Source organism: Crinia signifera, chromosome 5, assembly GCF_055691185.1.
Source record: "Crinia signifera chromosome 5, ASM5569118v1, whole genome shotgun sequence".
NCBI classification, from domain to species: domain Eukaryota; kingdom Metazoa; phylum Chordata; class Amphibia; order Anura; family Myobatrachidae; genus Crinia; species Crinia signifera.
Window position 1 is genome coordinate 228,670,027 of NC_139221.1, and position 19,350 is coordinate 228,689,376.

General features: G+C 39.1%; 1 protein-coding gene across 1 annotated transcript in view; it reads right to left on the minus strand.

Annotated features, from left to right (window-relative positions):
* LOC146080913 (collagen alpha-4(VI) chain-like) overlaps positions 1-19,350 on the minus strand; it is a 212,229-nt gene that overhangs the window by 34,379 nt on the left and 158,500 nt on the right. Inside the window, exons 29-38 of the mRNA XM_083188615.1 lie at positions 17,915-17,950; positions 16,240-16,302; positions 10,960-11,022; positions 10,824-10,859; positions 8,367-8,403; positions 8,269-8,280; positions 7,690-8,183; positions 4,975-5,065; positions 3,502-4,173; positions 1,375-1,456 (exon numbers count right to left, since the gene is read on the minus strand). Coding sequence (XP_083044741.1) covers positions 1,375-1,456; positions 3,502-4,173; positions 4,975-5,065; positions 7,690-8,183; positions 8,269-8,280; positions 8,367-8,403; positions 10,824-10,859; positions 10,960-11,022; positions 16,240-16,302; positions 17,915-17,950 — 1,586 coding nt within the window. The remainder of the gene's footprint in view (positions 1-1,374; positions 1,457-3,501; positions 4,174-4,974; positions 5,066-7,689; positions 8,184-8,268; positions 8,281-8,366; positions 8,404-10,823; positions 10,860-10,959; positions 11,023-16,239; positions 16,303-17,914; positions 17,951-19,350) is intronic.

The following is a 19,350-nucleotide window of genomic DNA, read 5'->3' on the forward strand; positions in this document are numbered from 1 at the left end:
AATCTCAAAATTTTGCCTAGCGCACAAACCCGAGAAAGGTGCCACTATATGATTTGGGCCATGTTTGTCCTATCTGAGATGAACTCTGAAACCAGGATACGGTCATTGTGTCGACAGTCATTAGGTCGACATGCATTTAGGTCAACATGAGTCTAGGTCGACATGCATGAAGGTCGACATGAGTCTAGGTTCATTAGGTCGACATGGGTTAGGTCAATGAAAGTACTGTCTGTCTAGAGAGGTGGTGGGATTACTATTGGCAGCGCCAATATAACACACACATTTTGTTTTTGTTGTATTGAGTTTGTTTTGGGTTATTGGTGTAAACCCTAGTGTGTTACGGGCAGAAGCCAGAAGGTTTGCGCAAAATCTTGTCACAAATCCAGAAATAACATAGCGAGGCACCGTGCCTGAAGCATGGCGAGCGCAGAGAGCCATGCCAGGGGAAGCGGTGTTATGTTTTAGTGTCCAAGTCAACTGTGCCAACATTCTGGACAAATTTTTTTTGAAAAAAACCCCTATGTCGACCCTTTGACTGTCGACCTACCCCCATTTTGACCTAATGACCCTGTCGACCTAATGACCCCGTCGACCTAACCCATGTCGACCTTCCTGCATGTGGACTTAGAGACTCATGTTGACCTAAATGCATGTCGACCTAATGACTGTCGACCAACATGCTGGTGACCTAATGATCCATTCCTGAGACCACTGAACCGTTTGTGATGCAGTTTCATTATTGTGTAGGTAATTTACACAGGGAGCCTTTAGGCTAAGTATCATCACAATTGACGATTTATACAATCCCATCACGGAGCCACAGCTGTATTACTCTACAACTGTAAACACTATCTTCTACCCCAGAGACACTACTCACAGAAAAGCAGCATATCCCTTCCTCACTGACAGCAGCACATCACTGTCTCACAGGCAGCAGCATATCCTTTTATTCTCCAACATTAAGGGGGTATTCAATGTTGGGTCACGGCTGTCGGGCTGTCTGCTCGACCGAGAATTTGCAGGTGGGATTCAAAGTCCCGCCTGCTGCGGGACAAGAAGGGGGTGTGGTCACGAGCTGTGGCCAGGAATCAGCGAGCTGCGGCCGGGAGCTTGTCAATTCCTGGCCGTTCTCGGCAGAATGAGACCTACTGCTTGTGAAGTCGGGCTCGATCTGCCAAGATCCCCTGGTCAATGCTGTCGGGGAAGACAGCATTGTATAGGGCCCCGCAGCCATCTCCCCTGTCGGGACTGCGCAGCCATCTCCCCCGTCGGGAATGGAGGATTTAATACCCCCTTCAGTATGTTATTCATAGAAGCGAATATAAACAGCACAACACAATATACTGATTCTATTAGTGTTACTGCACCACTGACCTTTCTCGGAAAGACACCAGAGAGTCCCCACGACCTTCACATTGTGCTTGCAAGGCTTGTGTTGGATAACTGTTAATATCATCTGGAAACAAGACTCACCGGTTAATAACAACAAACTAAAATGAACATTTGTTTGGCTGAAGGAGGAGTCACAATATATAATGAGATTAATAATTACTAGGACGTGCTGTACAGTCACTTCCTTCTGTGATTAAATCATTCAACTTAGAGCTAGCAGATATCTGCACTTATATTAAGCAGAGTTGTCTTATCTGCAATAACTCAATATGTAATATGGGCCTGGCATCACTCTGCTGCAACTAAACTAAGCACTGGGGCTTTACGTACATTAGCACATAGGGCCTTATTCTGGTTTACTACTTCTGGCAAATTCCTTCTTAGATGTACAAAACTATGTGCACTGCAGGGGAGCATATGTAAAATGTGCAGAGAGAATTAGATTTGGGTGAGTTATTTTGTTACTGTGCAGGGTAAATACTGGCTGCTTTATTTTTACACTGCAATATAGATCTCACTTTGAAGTAAAACGCCACCCAAATCTAATTCTCTCTGCACAAGTAACATCTACCCCACCTGCAGTGCACATGGTTTTGTCCATCTAAGAAGGAATTTGCCAGAAGGAGTGAACCAGAATAATGCCATAATGCTCTAAATACAGTATGTTAAAAATGTATTCATGGTTTACATGGCACTCTTTAGATTATTTTAATTTAGTCTACATAAAGTGCATTATCCAAATACAAGGATAGTAAACCCAGTACACTGCTACATCTCTATTTTACAGATAAGCAATAACAAAACAAACTCCCAAAAAATAGTGACCCAAAAAATCTTTGAAATTCATCATACAGGGATCATTACCTGTGATTTACTGACAGGTGTAAGTGTGGCTATATGCTGTACTAATAGTACTGCTTGAACTTGGGGATTTTTGCAGCCCCTTAGGCCAGGAATTAGTGCCAATGCCATTTCAAGATTTGACATGCCTTTTCTCCCATTTTACATGCATAGGGATACGGCTCATTGGACTGACCCCATTGTGGATCAATTAGAGGTTAGCACTTTTATAAAAACATAGAGAAAAGAGGCATTCATCAGTAGATGATAAAAAAAAGATCTATACAGTATATATATATATATATAATATATATATATATATATATATACACTGTATATATTATAATGAAGAATCATTTACAAAGAGAACAGTTGTTTAACAGTGTTGTTAGTAAATGAGCGTTGCATTTTCAGTATAAAAAAATTAAAACAAATTAATTGAATTAAAAAGACCGCTAGAGATGTGCAGGCTCTGATTTGCTCTGATTTACTCTGATTTCAAAGCAGGATCTTATTGGCTATCAACTGTCAACAACTGTCATGTGATTTGGGATAACTAATAAGATCCTGCTTTGAAATCAGAGTAAATCAGAGTCAATCAGAACCTGCACATCTCTAGTTTTGACTTTTAAATTACAAAGGGAATATTCACTCCTGATTGTAACATTGATTAAGCGATATGTATAGACAGATATGGTGTTATATAACATAGCTATTAATGATTCCATTTCTGTTGGAGAGATCACTTTGCAAACAGCTAATCAGGAGCAGATAGCTTTTATGGCAGATAATCCTGCATTATTGCAACTGCCCTCCAGCACTTGTAGGTGATATGGGGGCAGATGTACTAAGCCTGGTGAAAAGATAAAGTGGAGATAAAGTGGAAGGTGAAAACGCACCAGCCAATCAATGCCTAATGGTTATTTTTAAAACATAGCTGGTGCTTAATACATCTGCCCCATGATCCCTAAAGGTGTACGTATCTGCAGTTGCAGCCACAGCTAGTTATGTAGTGCTGTGCCCAATCTATGCTATACCTCCGCTTCCAACTCTTATTCATTCTCTTATGGCATGGCATGAGCTGCAAGTTAACAATATGGTAAAAAATATTCCTGCATGTGTGTGTGCATTTATGGTGTGTAGGTGTAGTACACAAATATGTATTTTACACCAGAAACAGGTGTACATACCCCATGCTCTCTGACAATCAATATACAGTAAGATCATAAGCCATCCATCTTCCTATAAAAGGATGCATTTACTACTTACTGTTTAAGAGACTTAGGAAGGCATGGATGAATCTCTCCGCATACACTACCTCGGATTCTGACACAGTGAGCAAATGTAGTGCATGCTGGCTTTGCGGAAGGCTAGAAAGTTCAAGCAACTCATTGTGGCTTATGTCTTTTCCGAAAGCCAAGACAAATAGTGTGAATTTCTCGCACTTAGCTTTTTGGGACACTTCCTTCAATTTTTCTCTGTCCCAGGAACTGGTTCTACTGCCGAGAATTGTGAAAATGACTTTGTGCTTCCTTGCACTAGGAGTTTTCCTGAATATATTTTCTATGGCCCACTGAAGAGAATATCCCAGTGCAGATGGCCCCTCCAGCTGTGTCACAGCTTCCTGGATGTGTCGTTTCATTACATTTCTGTCATTGTAAGCAACAAGGTCAAACTCTGTTTTAACAGGGCTTATATTTCTATTAGGCATGAACCTGGGAGAGGCCTGTTGGAGCAAAGCAACTCTGGCTCCCGCCTCCGATGTTCTTGGCTGCTCTGATATATAGACATGATCGAGAACTCTGCTGACAAAGTCTTTTGCTCGCACAAAGTCATCACTTCTCACATTGCGAGAACTATCCAGAATGAAGACAACGTCCATGTCTATCTCAGTGGGAGGAATGGGGTCCAGCTCACACTCTTCATCAGGTTTACACTTGTCTGAAACACATTTGTTGTGAGACACTCATTACTTTATTAGACTAGTATAAAATTGTTAAAACCATAAAACATAACCAAGAATATGTTTCTTTGAACTTCATAGTTCTGAAACGAACATCTATTATTTTCTTGAGAAGACTGGTGACATACTAGAACTATTCCAGAGCAACATTATCCAATCAGAAACAATCAGTACCTGAAACACAGAATTCTAAGGTTTTAGCACCACTAAAGCAGTGTTTGTGTAAAACAGATCTTTGCGATAACTATTGCATTTTGTCTATTTACTATTGTCATATCACCAAATGTCATTGGCTATAAAAAAATTGCTCCAATATGCAATTTTGACTCCAGTCTAAAAGAGTACTTTCCAATAATATTCTAAATGTTATTCGACCACAGCATGTGTGAGGATAACCAAAACTAATGCCATGGAATCAGAATGTGAACCACAACCTCTCATATATATATATATATATATATATATATATATATATATATATATATATATATATATATATATATATATATGAATGAATTATGCTGTACATAATAATGTTACATGAAGGTTGTGTTGGGATACAGTATAACACAAAAACATTTGAATAAGTCTTTAGCTTGCAATTTATTTCTTTAACTGACAGTTTGTTTTATTAAATCACTCATACTGTATTATTGTAAAAGTGATTTATTATATTTTAACATGAGAATATAATTATAATGTTATCTTAAGGGTTATTAATAATGATCTAATTATAAATATAAATGAATACATGTGTTTTCCATGGAAGTAACTCTTACCATAGCACAAAGTGCAGTGAGATAATATATTTAACTTCTGATCTTCTGGTGTCTTCCAAACAAACACTTGGAATACATTACTTTCATCCACCTAATTAACAACAGTATATAGAAGCTTTTATGATTTCAAGCAATTATTATTTGTAGTGCAATCATAAACAGGCCTAAAAGAACAATACATAGTAATCGAGAAACTTTCAGACAATAATTCATTCAAAAACATTTAAATAAGAATTTCCAAAAAGTTACAGGACATGCAATCTCTACAGCAGCCCTGGTAGATCATTTATTACCCAGGGGGTATTTAGAGCATGACACAGGGCATTCACATTGGTTTATCTACTCTTATTCTATATTGTTGTCTTGCTATCCCTGCATTTATAATGGATGCAGGGTGCATGGTGCACAAGGGGCCCATTCATCTGGGGGGGGGGGGGGGGGGCATACAGCACACTTCCCACCCGTATATAGTTTTACTTACCTTTCCTGCCATCAGAGCAGCAGAAACCATAGAGGAAATGTCAAGGCTGAGGGAACAAGGCACGGACACCATGTTCCTGAAAACCTGCACACATGCTGGTAGAGGAGAGGGGGCTTGCATGGACCCTGCCAAAGGACCCTCTCTTCTCTTAAACCAGCCCTGCTGCATCTTGCCTTTCATCCTGTCTTCCTTTTTATACATTCTTTTTATTCTAGCCTCAATGGGCTATTTACTTTTGCCTTTTTCACATATGCTTCTATACCTGAGTATCAGAAATGTTTTCTGATGGCACCCAGCCTTTATAGCTCTCTGCAAGCAGTAGAACAATATAGATAATTTTTGGAGCTAAATATGAGTTGGGGGAAAACACTAGTACTCGGTCTGCTTAAATGACCTTGGTTTTGACATCTTTCTTCAAGTATCCAAGTTATTACTATCACTGGATACTAGAAGGATTTTATAAACTAAACAATACACTAGTAATGGACTGGTTTAAGAGCAAGACTGATCACAAGTGGCGTCTCTTCCACTAACCTTGCCAGGCAGTGTAAGCGTAATTAAAATCATATAATTTCTCAGCTCCTATACTTTGGGGTGTATTCCATGGTGTATTCCATGCGGCCGGCGAAAACAAGCAATCCTTGCTGTTTAACCCCCCCACGCCGGCAGTTCACCCTATTCAATGTGGCAGGGAAATCCTCGCTGTCAGAGGACAGCGAGGATTCCCCCAAACAACGAGGCTCGCAGCTAATGCAGGGAGCCTGCTGCATTTAGCTGTGAGACACGCTGTTTTAGCAGCCGCACACACCCAAAAACCTAGTGGTAAGTGAAGGGGGACAGTTGAATACTGACTTTGCGAGCTGTGACAGTGAGCAGGCAGCCCTGCTCGCTGTCACAGCTCGCAGAAAGCATTGAATCACCCCTTTATATGCCCCTACCACCATTGGTTGACATATCTACTGATTTACCAAATATATTCTCTATTTGCTTTTTTATATTTATTTGTTCCCACCCAGCTTGTTTTAAACATGCATAGTTTGAGATCCAACTTAAACACCTGGCAACCATTGAAGGGAAGTAGTGTTTAGCACAGCCCTGCTGAGGAATGTACAGTGAATTGTATCTTTCTTCAAACACTTATAAGGGGTACCCATGGTGAGATATGCACTATTTTTCTATTTGATTTTGCTTATAGAAGCAAAATCGAATCAAAATCAAATGGTTTTTCCACATTCGATGCAGATTCGATCCCAATGCGCGTTCAAGTTTAGTGGAAATCAAAAAGAAAAATAGCCTTGCCACACAAGACTATATAGTAGAAATCGAATCGAAATCAAATCGAATGCCAGATTGAATCGAAACTGCATATCAAATCAAAGTAGAAATGAATTCAACATAGAACCATGTGTATCCACTATTAGTCAAATCATCTACTCTGGGCATTTCACCAACTCTACTCCTTAAACACAAGTCTTGAACACTGTTGGTGTCTTACACCACTGGTATTATCAAATCTTTGTTTACAAGATGATCAGTCAATGCCCTTTTTAATAGGCAATTAATGCAGTAGCCCTTTTCTTGCTATGCAAAACCTTACCCTTGTACTTAATTGCTTGTTTGTGCTTTTGTAGCTGAAAGAAAACCTAATAAAATATTAAGAGTTAAGGGCCCCATACATCAGCAATTAATTGTGACAATTTTCAGATATAGAGATGATTGCCACAATTAATTTGAGATGTGTGGGCTCCCCCTTTTGGCAATCCCAATCAGAATCGCCAATCGATTGCTTAATCAGGTTTTTAAACATGTTTAATAATCTGGTATTATCTGCAGATCTTTTTTAGATGTGTGGGCATTCCCAATTCCTCTTCTTCATCTATTTACATTATGAACAGCTGAAATGACAATCGATTGGGGCAATTTCCAGATATGAAGATGCAATCTTTAGATGGAAAAATCTGCCTATCACTGAAATAAATCTGTAATGTGTGGGCAAAGTCGGATAGATCTGAAAATCCATTTATCTGGCCAAAATATCCCAATGTCTGAAAATCCATAAATTGTGATTGCTGATGTATGGGGCCCATTAGCCAAACATGGGAACATAGTTAGGAAAGGAACAATATCATTAGTCAAATGAAAACAAAGAGGACACACATATAAGAAAGTACATCAGACAAGATGAGGCAGTAATAATACCAGGATGGGTGAAGACAGGACAAATTTTAACTCACCGCAAAAGCTTTCTCAACATTGGGGACATCACGGAAAGCGATGACTGCAGGTATAATTTTTGAAGCCCGTAATTCCAATACAGCTGTGTTAATGGAGGTGGCATCTTGGGATGGTCCATTTGCAAAAAAAACAGCAATATACCTCATGAGAACTCCATGACGTACACGCTTGAAGACATTTCTAGCCACAAACCTCATGGCTGCCCCAATGTTTCTTGAAGAGGTTCTTCTTTCAGATGAGATGTTTTGGATTGCTTCTAGTAGTAGATTCTTGTTCTTGTAGTCAGTGAAACGAATGAGGTACTTAACATTATTGCTGTACGTCACTACTGCTATCCGAGCCCCTCTGGGGCAATTACTGTCACTAATTTCCATTTGTTTCACAAGAGAGATGATAATGTCCTTCATTCTTTGAAAGGCAACTTGTGAAACGTCTTCTGATACATCAAGAGCAAACACGACTTCACTTGGATAAACTGGACATTTAGGAGCACCTGAAATGAAAAGATGAATGCCTTCAGATCTTATTCATTCTGATAATAATGATACTGTAAATATATAGTAACAATTTTTTTTTACCTGAGAAGCAAGCTGTAAATAAAGAAATATCAGTATGTTAAAATTATGTATTTGTTTTGGAAAGACAGATATTCTAGATGGAAAATGAATTTACTTACGGCAATTATCTCGAGTAAAATTTACAAGGTCACAAGTCTGTAAAAACATTGCAATAAACATATAATTATATAAAAAAGCTGTAGTCCAAGTATGTACCATATATACTCGAGTATAAGCCTACTTTTTCAGAACATTTTTTATGCTAAAAAGCCCCCCTCGGCTTATACTCGAGTGAGGGTCCCACTTGAGTCAATAAGTTCTCCCAGTTTTTTTTGTAAAATTAGGTGCCTCGGCTTATATTCGGGTCGACTTATACTCGAGTATATACGGTAAGTAGTATTGTCTAATTCATTTACATACAGTATAATACAATGTCTTGTAAATATTCTAACAGAGTTTAATTAATTATTTTGCCTATGTGCACATTGGCACATGCATGGAATAGATGTAGGCCAAGCCATATTTCCAAGCAGATCACTCATCCCGTAAAGATACAATGGTTATTTGGGGAATTCAGGGTGTGTGTGTATATATATATATATATATATATATATATATATGCAGTGAAATGGGGTCCCTTGGCGATGGGCTGCAAGCTTAAATGCATTGATCAATTCATGAACTAAAAGCCCATTATTTATTTGATTAATTATATACTAAGGTGAGTTAGTTCATTATGGAGAGTGTTGAGTCCCTGTATTTGTATTTATTAGAGCATGTGGTCACAGGCCACTTCACCCCAACCTGGGAATGGCGAGTGCTGCTGGCACCCCATTCGCAGGGATGGCGAGTGTTGTGGTACTCTGTATGTGTATATATGTGGGTTAATTTTTAATTAACCCTTGTTACTGTGATCATAGCTTTCTCTTTCACCCCAGATGAGCTAATTTATCTGTAACCTGTGACAGCTGCCCCTTTAATTCTAAGTCAGGTGTTGTGTTAGGTGACTGCCTCATCTTTAAAAGCCATAAGGCACTTGGCAGGTGAGCTTTAAACCAAGAAAAAACACATGTCCACTTTAGCTATGATGTGTCAGCAGTTGGCAGGCTCTTGAGAGACAATTGTTAGTGTAGGACTTGCAGTGAAATGGGGTCCCTTGGCGATGGGCTGCAAGCTTAAATGCATTGATCAATTCATGAACAAAAACCCCATTATTTATTTGATTAATTATATACTAAGGTGAGTTAGTTCATTATGGAGAGTGTTGAGTCCCTGTATTTGTATTTATTAGAGCATGTGGTCACAGGCCACTTCACCCCAACCTGGGAATGGCAAGTGCTGCTGGCACCCCATTCGCAGGGATGGCGAGTGTTGTGGTACTCTGTATGTGTATATATATATATATATATATATATGATTTGTTTCTGTCTATGCTGTTACGGGGATATCCTATGATCCCCAATGGCCCTTATCGGGCAAAAAATACATAAGATCATGAATGTGTCCCCAGTCCCATGTGTTATCGCAGGTCCCTGGTAGTTTTGGTGATTATGCTTTGCGTACCTCAGGCCTTCTGGAAATACTGTACTCTGAGACTAACACAAGTTCTATAGGAAAAACACTACGGTCGCATAGAACGGCAGTGGAATCTGAGATGCTGGTGTCATTTTTTCTACATTACAATATTCAGTATTCATGGACTACCTATGACGGTCAGGGGCTCTCCGTTTTTGCACTTTACTTCGGTACTTATGTAGTATCTGGGCTGCCGATTTCTAAATCGGGTACATCGCATCGCATCGCATGCGACCATCGGATGCGATGCGATGCGATGCGATGACCCGATTTTTCCATAGGAATCAATGTTAAAATGGACTGAGTCCATTTTAACATGGAATTCAATGGGAAAAAGGGGTCCTTTTCATACCCCTACTATCCAAGTGGGCATGGAGATGGATATAAACCTGTGGCGAGCGTAGCGAGCCACCGAGCCCGAAGCGTGGCGAGCGTAGCGAGCCCCGCGAGGGGACACAGAATACCGTCCCCTCGCGGGGCTCGCTTCGCTCGCCACGCTTCGGGCTCGGTGGCTCGCTGCGCTCGCCACAGGTTTATATCCAACTCCATGCCCACTTGGATAGTAGGGGTATGAAAAGGACCCCTTTTTCCCATTGAATTCCATGTTAAAATGGACTCAGTCCATTTTAACATTGATTCCTATGGAAAAATCGGGTCATCGCATCCGATGGTCGCATGCGATGCGATGCGATATCGCATCGCATCGCATCTGATTGTATGCCTTAACTTAAGGCATACAATCAAAAAATCGGCAGCCCAGATACTACATAAGTACCTTTACTTCTTTATAACCTTAATACCAATTAGGCTAGTTATCAGGAAGAGCCCAGTGCTACTCTGCTTTAAATTGACAGCATGCGGCTTGGGGTAGGTTGTCTGTGATGAATAAAATATCTGTTGTCTGTGAAGATTAAAGTGCTTACAAAAATATGCTGAATATCAGAAATAACATTTGAATTAAAGTTGTATGAAATAATGATAAATGAAAGTAGGTTTCCTACCGTGAAAGATGCTGCTCCCTGTGGCCCTTTTTTACCCTAAAGAAATAGAGAAAAATAGAGTTGAAATATTTGAAGGATAGAATATGTAAAAAAAAAACGTATTTTTTATTGTTGACCTAATTAACATGCTTCTTACCCTAGGACCAGGTGGTCCAATGTCTCCTGGGCCACCTTGTACTCCTGAAAGGCCAGGACTGGCCTGAAATAAAAATGTAAATATAAATATGTAAAAATATAGTATTCCATAAAACAATCAATGCATCAGTGAGCAATGCAGCCAAAATTACTTTAAAAGTTGCAAAAGCTGCGTACAGCATATGAATTCGAAGCAGAGCAAACAGGCCACTAGTTAAATAATTCTTCCACCTGACCAGTGAGTAAGGAACTGCTTATGTGCCTTATTTATTAACCTTGTTTTTTTCTCTCAAAAATGTACTAGCTAAATTACTGTGTACATGCCTACTTGTTTATAACTGTATATTTCTTTGCTTGTCATGCTAATTATTTCCTTGGACATTATTTTCCTCTGAAGAAACTGCATTAAGTGAAAGTGCAGCAATGCCTCAGACTTTATTGTTACCTGATGAAGTGATGGCCCACATATATAATCTGGATGTTATGGGCCAAATGTAATAAGGTGTGAGAATCAGAAAGTGAGTTTTCCCCCCTTTTTTTAAAGCAGCAATCCTTTACACTGAATAAACAGGTAGATTTTGCCATATAAATGATTGCCGTTTTAAAAAAAAAACGGCCAAACTCTCCCAAAATTCCTTTCTTTTTGATTCTCACACCATATTACATTTGTCCCAATATGTGCCTTACATTGGTGATCCTTCTATTCTGAAGTAATTATTGCCTTTATGAGCTCAGTATATACTATAGAAAGATCGGATTACATAGAAAGGAGTCCATTTAGTAAAATCAACTATTTACAGTGAACATTTTAGGCAATTTGAAACATTAGTTTTGTACCATATTTATATGAAACTACCAGTCTATGGAAAAAGATGTTTTTTCTTACATATAAATTGTGATCATGTAACCAAAGAGCTCACACCTGTTCATTAAAATGGCTCAAGATGAATGAAGCTTGGAGCTATAATTCTGAGAATCTAAAGTCCAGTGGATCCAGGGTTGGGTGCCCACTGGGTCCACTGCTTGGGTGCCCATCTCCTCTACAGATCGGATTCCAGACTATGCACTTGAATTATACATTATACATACTGCAGCTAGAAATGAAACTAGCAGTAGATACAATATATATTGATCAAGTTGCCCAGACCATGCACTCTGTAATGGTTAGCCAAATCTCTGTAGAAGCTGGCCACACCCATAAATATGGGCTCCTATCACTGCATTCCCCCAGTGAGACCTTTATCCTACCCACCAACATCTGAAGAGCAAAAACCAGTACAAATTCGTAAAGGGGCGTTGCCATGAGTAAAGGGGGTTGTAGATACGCCCCCATTCCTTTACTTACAATGGGCAGTTGGAGACCCAAAAAAAACCTATTCTATAATAGCAACACAGGTTCCGCAAACAACTTCATTTTAGAACTGACCTAAATTCTAATCTTCATTAATCAGTAAACATAGTCTATTTTGAATCTAATTTAAATGTGATCAAATGCATATATTGTATTTATAAATATAATTGCAGTCACTTGTGTGCACTCTTATTGAAGGGCAATTTCTCCACAGTAGGGAAAATAACCAGTAGACAAGGGTGTCTTGTCACTGATGCATCTTCATAAAGAAAGAAAAGGCCCATACACACTGGGTGAATTTGAAAAGCAGCTCAATTTTGTTGTTTGAACTGCTGTCAGCTCAAAAGCTGCCCAGTGTGTATGGACAGGCGATGAGCAATGATGTGCGCTTCCTCATCGTCGCCGGTGGCCACCATTCGTCTGTGGGTTTACCATAGCGTTCTGCCATGGAAAGCCTTCACAGTGGCGGAAATCGCTGGGCTGTTGAAAAATCGCGTACTGAGCGATTTACAGCCCAGTGATTTCAGCGATTATACACGCTGGACAAACATGTCCCGAGTGTGTGCACCTTAAGATTTATTCAACCAAGCGAAAGAGAACAAAGTTGCAAAACATCTATCTTTATATCCTTAAACTTAAACTTAGCATCCAGCCACCTCAGTCATTTCCTAATTCCCCAGAAATCCAAGTTTACTCAGTATTTAATGAAAATTCCAAATGATTATTTCACTGTCTACGTGTGTAAGGTGTGGCTGCTGTCATTTTGTCTAGCTGTCATGTAATTAGGAACACTGTTATTAGACACTGACAGTAACATTACATCACATTGAAAGAAAGGGTTCCTGATGTAAAAACAGAAAGGTAACATGTATTGCATGTGCTAGCATATTCATAAAGCTTTTTCAATATCTTGTATGCAGTGCGCCCCCCCCCCCCCCCCCCGCGCTACCACCGGACCCCTACACGGGGCCAGTGCATGTGCAGTAACTTCATACATACTGTGCATGCACTGGCCCAAGTCTCCATGGGCTGCTTTTGCAGCAGCCCCCTGTGGCTTAATCAGTTTCCCAGGGCCAGCGCATGCACAGTATCGTCCGCGGTGCTGTGCATGCGCAAAACCAGTTTTGGGGACTGCCCCGCATTTGCGCACAGAGAGGCATACTGGAGGGAGGGAACATCTCCCAATGGGACTGCCTAAAGTGACTGGCAGGTCAAATTCCAATAGGAAGTCACTGCCGGTCACATTGAAGCCAGAGCATTCTCACAGACTGCATCTGGCTTCACGGGCAGAGACAGTGGCAGATTTTGCCTGGGGGGGCTGCAGCCCTGCTTCCCATAGGTAAAAACCGACACTGCTTGTATGTCTTTAGTGTTCAATTTTACAGTAGCAAGTAAAATGCTGTATTTAGCCTGTAACAATAATTATAACTAGAAAGGTGCATTACCATTGTCTGTATACAGTCTAATAGTTCCTTCATTCAAGTTCTTTAGATCATGCTAAACTACTGGTACAATTTTATACTACTTATCGCCAGACCATCAAAATGCTAGAGCTGCTGGCTCTATCATGCTGAGGTGTGTAAGCGTAGGTTTGTGTGTATGTTTGTTACATAGAACATACTTTCCTACCCTCCTGGAATGGCCGGAAAGGTGGGCAAGCCTCCTGCATTCTCCTGGATCAACGCATCATCCCCTTGTAGCCCCCTCCTCTGCAGGTCAAATACCAGCATGCGTGGCTATTTGGGGAGGGAGCGAGGCTTAAATGATGCAAATCATATCATTTTGGTCCTACCCCCTTCCCGGAAGATCTGTGAATCACAACATTTTCTGTAATGGGGTGGGGCTTAATGATGTCAAGCTCCGTCCCCACCACTGGAAATGCTGTAGAGCAGTGGTGGCCAAGTCATGGCTCTGGCTCTTGAGCCGCATGTGGCTCTTTCTTTGTTATAATGCGGCTCTGACAGGTGCGCAGCGGTTCAGAGAAGGCTTCACTATCTGCTCCATGTGCAAGGTGATACCATGAGGTCACATTGCCTGATGAGAGGTGGCACTCAAGGCATCCACATGGAGGATGCGTTTGTGAATGCAGTCTCAATGTGTGAATTGCTTCTGCCGGAGAGGAGACTTAAAAAGTAGGCAAGTACAATATACAGTAGGATAATGTAAAAATATTTAGCTACTCTCTGTCTGAGATGATTTATGTATACTTACATGTTGTCTACTTATCACATTAAATTAATTAATTGCAGATTACACTGTTCATTTGACTCTGAACCAGAATACACAACTTTCAAAACTACTGGAATGAAGATGATTGAAGTTTTCCAACGAAGACTCCAAGTCAAAGGGAAAAAAATGACCTGTTGATTCTGGGATCCTTTGCAATAGGGCGTAAACCCCTCCATGTTAACTATGTGGAATTCAAGAATTGTTTATTTTACCACTTTCAGGCAGCCTAAAATTCTAACTTTAGGTCTATATTTCCATCACTGTTACACAATAAGGACAGCATTTAGTTTATATAACTGGTCAACATTTTCATATACCCTATTTTCTAAATGACATCAGCTGCAGCATGCCACATTATGATAAGCTACAGTTGTGCTTGTGCACAATATTAATATTCTTTATCAAATTGTATGTCTTTACAATTATCCTGAGGAAACAGCTGAACATTTGGAGTTGGAGAAACGCGTTGACAGAGATGTCTTGTGGACGTGGGTCTGGTTCCCTGCTTAACTAATTTGTGATCATCCTGTGGGCGGATCCAGATAAGGCAAAACACTGGAGTGCTGACCAGACCAAGCCAGGAACCCATTAAAGCCATTAACATCAGGTGGCCACCTGAACATCTTTTGTTCACATCTAGCTGAGGCCAATATTCAGAACTGTCACTGAGAATTGGTAACTATATCATATCATCCTTGTCAATCCATTGCTGCAATATTGCTGTAACCTCTTTACTAACAAATGCATCACTAACCTCTGCTTCTTAATGGGACTAATCAAATACACTAACCAAACTTATATAATTGAGACTTGTTATCCTATATGCTGGGAACTAACTCTAGATTCCTCAACTAATCAGGCTGAAATGTTCATAAAGTGTGTTGTCCATTAAGCTGTGTTTATGTTTTTTAATATTACGTTTGTTTCATTATTATTCATTTTCATTTTGATTGATAATTTAGTAAAGTTTTTTTCTATTTAAACGCAGTGTCTTTTGGCTATATATGTTTCTAGACAAAAACAGGGGGACCACTAGGAACTAGTGTTATATTAGGCGTTATATTATTTTTATATTATTAAAAATAATACTTAAACAGTGTATGTTTTTTTTTTTAAATCAAAAATGAACAGCAAACCTCTAGATGTGCAAGTGTATGCACAACAAGCTGTCCTTTACCTGAATCGCAATGAGCAGATTCAGGGTGGGAACAAACACAGACTGAAATTGACCAAGGGTGGAGACACTGCGCTAATTAATTGTATTTAAAGCACTATGGATGAATAAAATAGTATATTCAAAATTGTAGCATTCATTTCTGCAAAAGCAGATTAGGCTTTTCAATTAGCCGGGACTACAGATGCAAATCTGCATAGTCAAATCCTATTATTTCTGAATATTGGAAATAATCGGAAACATTGAATACCTCTATATGGTTAAATGTAACAGGAAGTGATTTTGAAAATAGTGTGAATTTTTGGGTTAAATTATCAGCCAATCGTATGTTTTTTTCACAAATCACGCAATTTGCTGTAAATATCGTTCGTTATGCCGTAACCAACATTGCACTTCAAAAATTGCATCCAGACGTTTTCACATACAAATGTAGTAGTGTGCAATTTTTTTAAATCGCACACCTAACATGACTAAAAAAACGCACCTTATTACATTTACCCCATAGTCAGTAACTAATATATTCTCACCTGTCTGCCTTTTACACCTTTAGGACCAACATCTCCAGACCCGCCAGGCTCTCCATCTTCTCCCTGTATTTTCAGATAGATATGAATGCATAGTTTAGATAGCTCAACAACCACAGGTCTTACATGATCAAAATTGAATCTTGGGCATATTGCTGTATTTGAAATCTTTGGAATTTAGGGACATTATTGAAATTGTTTTAAAAATAACTGTTTTACTTTTTTTAAATTATGATATACTGTACAGTATACAAGCATTGACTTGATGATTAACATCCTTAATCGTAATCCTTGTACTAATGTAGACATTTTCACTATGCTGACACGTGATATATCAGCATCATGTCTATATCTACATTTCCCATGCCTACATGCCAGCAAAAGTTAACAGATAAGGGGGCAGATGTATTAAGCCTTAACAAGAGATAAATGCAAGGGTGCTAAAGAGAGATAAACATCCAGCCAATCACATCTTAACTGCCATGTTACAGGCTGTGTTTGAAAAAAGTCAGTAAGGAGCTGATTGGCTGGACGTTTATCTCTCCTTATCACCCTTGCATTTATCTCTTGTTAAGGCTTAAAACATCTGCCCCATTGAATGGTGATGCAACAGTGTCCACTTTATGGGGTTGCCTAAGAAGGAGGATGTGAATCCTAAATGGTTTCTGGATCTTGGGTGTTGTCTATGTGTAGCAAAAACAAGTTCACTTCACAGTTTGCCCTCCAACCTAGGGCACCTCCATGGACTTTCATTGCCAAGGTTCGCCATTATAAGCATCATGAAGCTATTCTTCGGCTAGTCAGAACCACTGGAAAATAATGGTCAGATGGTTTTAGTTTTCCATAAGTGGAAAATAATGGTCAGATGGTTTCAGTTCTCCATAACTTTTCCACTGACATTAAGAAATCACTCTTCCACTTTCCACAAGTGAAAAGATGTATGTGGACCTCAACTACCAGTTTCTGTGTTATTTCCTTTACGTCTACTGGTGGTGGCCACTTATTTTGACTCATCTTAGGAGGCTGCAGTGTGGATTGACTTGCAGACACTGAATCACACTGCTCCACCCTAGTGGGCTCTGTTGTACTGTACTTGAGTATTGTGTTTCTATTTCTCTTGGTATCATATCACTGCTGTTTCTTTATATGTGATCATAATACTGTACTTGTATTCATACTGTACCTACAGTAGCTTTCCTATACCTCCATTGATTTTTTAAAGGTCCTGTTCTCCTTATATTATATTTTTTAGAGTTCTGAAATGGACTTGAATTGGATGCGTGAGGGTGTATTATTATTATTTTTTTTTTTCTATATTTCTCTTGTTTTTTTGTAAATTTTATATAAAAACACTTTTTTTAAAATAAAAAGACTGCTACATTTGTAAACAGTGAATTCAAAGCACACAAGAAAAGAGTAAAAAGAAAGAACTTTACTGTTATCCAGCCTGAAAGCTCAGTAAATGGAAAATGTAATAATTTTACATTAAGTTATATTTAAATATGTTCCTTTTCCACATTTATTCACTGTTTATTTTTTTGGGCCAGAACAGTAAACTGAAATTTCTAAACATTGGAATATATTTTGGAAATAGCATTGTATTTTTCTTTCTCTACTTTCACATACCTGCTAATCATTGTTGAAACAAAGAAGTTGTGAAACAGAATGTATTTCATACCTGAGGACCAGGATAGCCAGGGAACCCTGTATGACCCTGCAGCAGAAAGGGTTGGATTAGCAATAAAATATTAAAATATACTACTGCCTACTGTTGTACTGTTCTTTCCTTTCTATCAAAACAGAAAAAAATTGCGTCAACTACAATTAAAAATAAGCAAAAAACAAACACATCAACAAAATTAAAGGATTGTGTTGTGTGTTGTGTGTGTGTGTGTGTGTACTTGGTGTGTAGTGTAGTAACATACCTCCCACCTATTACATTTTTGGTGGGATAATTGGCTATACCTCCTCACATAATGTCCTGACTCCCCAACTTTTGTCTTGAACGGAAAAAAAATATCTTGTATATTTTGACACCAATCAAAATAATTTTCCTGTGCACTTTACAAAGAGTGATTTAGAAAGAATATTATGTGACTTAATTGTGCAATGGAAGCTTTAGGTATATTGTAATCTTTGTTCTGTGTGACTATGTATTTCCTTGAGCTCTGTCATGCCTTCAGCATCATTTATACATATTGTACACTTAAGTACGCTCCACCTAGTGGTGAGACTGATATAAACTTAGTTTGAACCTCATAGGCTTCCATCAAAGCTCACCAATGCACCCTAGGTACAGTATATGATAGCACAGACATAACATTTTACTTTATATACTTAATAAAACAGGTGCAACTGTATTCTCCCCTTTGTAACAGCAATGATGGTAGGACATTTCAGTTACATGTTCTAGCAGTAGATCTGCTGACAGCAGAACTATGGGCCTTATTCTAGTTCACTCTTTTTGAAAAAATCCTTCTTAGATGGACAAAACCATGTGCACTGCAGGGGGGAAGATGTAACTTGTGCAGAGGGAATTAGATTTAGTTGGGGTTTTACTTCAAAGCGAGATCTATATTGCAGTGTAAATATAAAGCGGCCAGTATTAACCCTGCGCAGAAACAAAATAACTCACCCAAATCTAATTCTCTCTGCACATTTTACATCTGCCCCCTGCAGTGCACATGGTTTTGTCCATCTAAGAAGGATTTTGTCAGAAAGAGTGAACTAGAATAAGGCCCTTAGTTTTGTCTGTGTGATAAGTCAGTACAAATATCATTACTACAATTAAACCCCATTCTTCAGACTTTCCCATCAATAAATGTGCCAACATACATCTATGAAATATAATTCTCGCTATACATAACGGTAGCTCACAGTGTAACTTAGCATTTTGTATGCCGATAAGGGGCAGTCACACAGAATATAGACATGTCGCAAATATTTTTAATCAGCAAAAGCTGTTTGTGCATCTTATTCACTCTGTTTTGCTATTTAATGGAAAAAGGACGCATTTCAAGGTGCGACTAGAAAGGCTTTTTAATGCAAAAGAAGACTAGATGTATGTGGACACATCTATTATTTGGATTTATTCAAAAGCAGGAGTGGCTATGC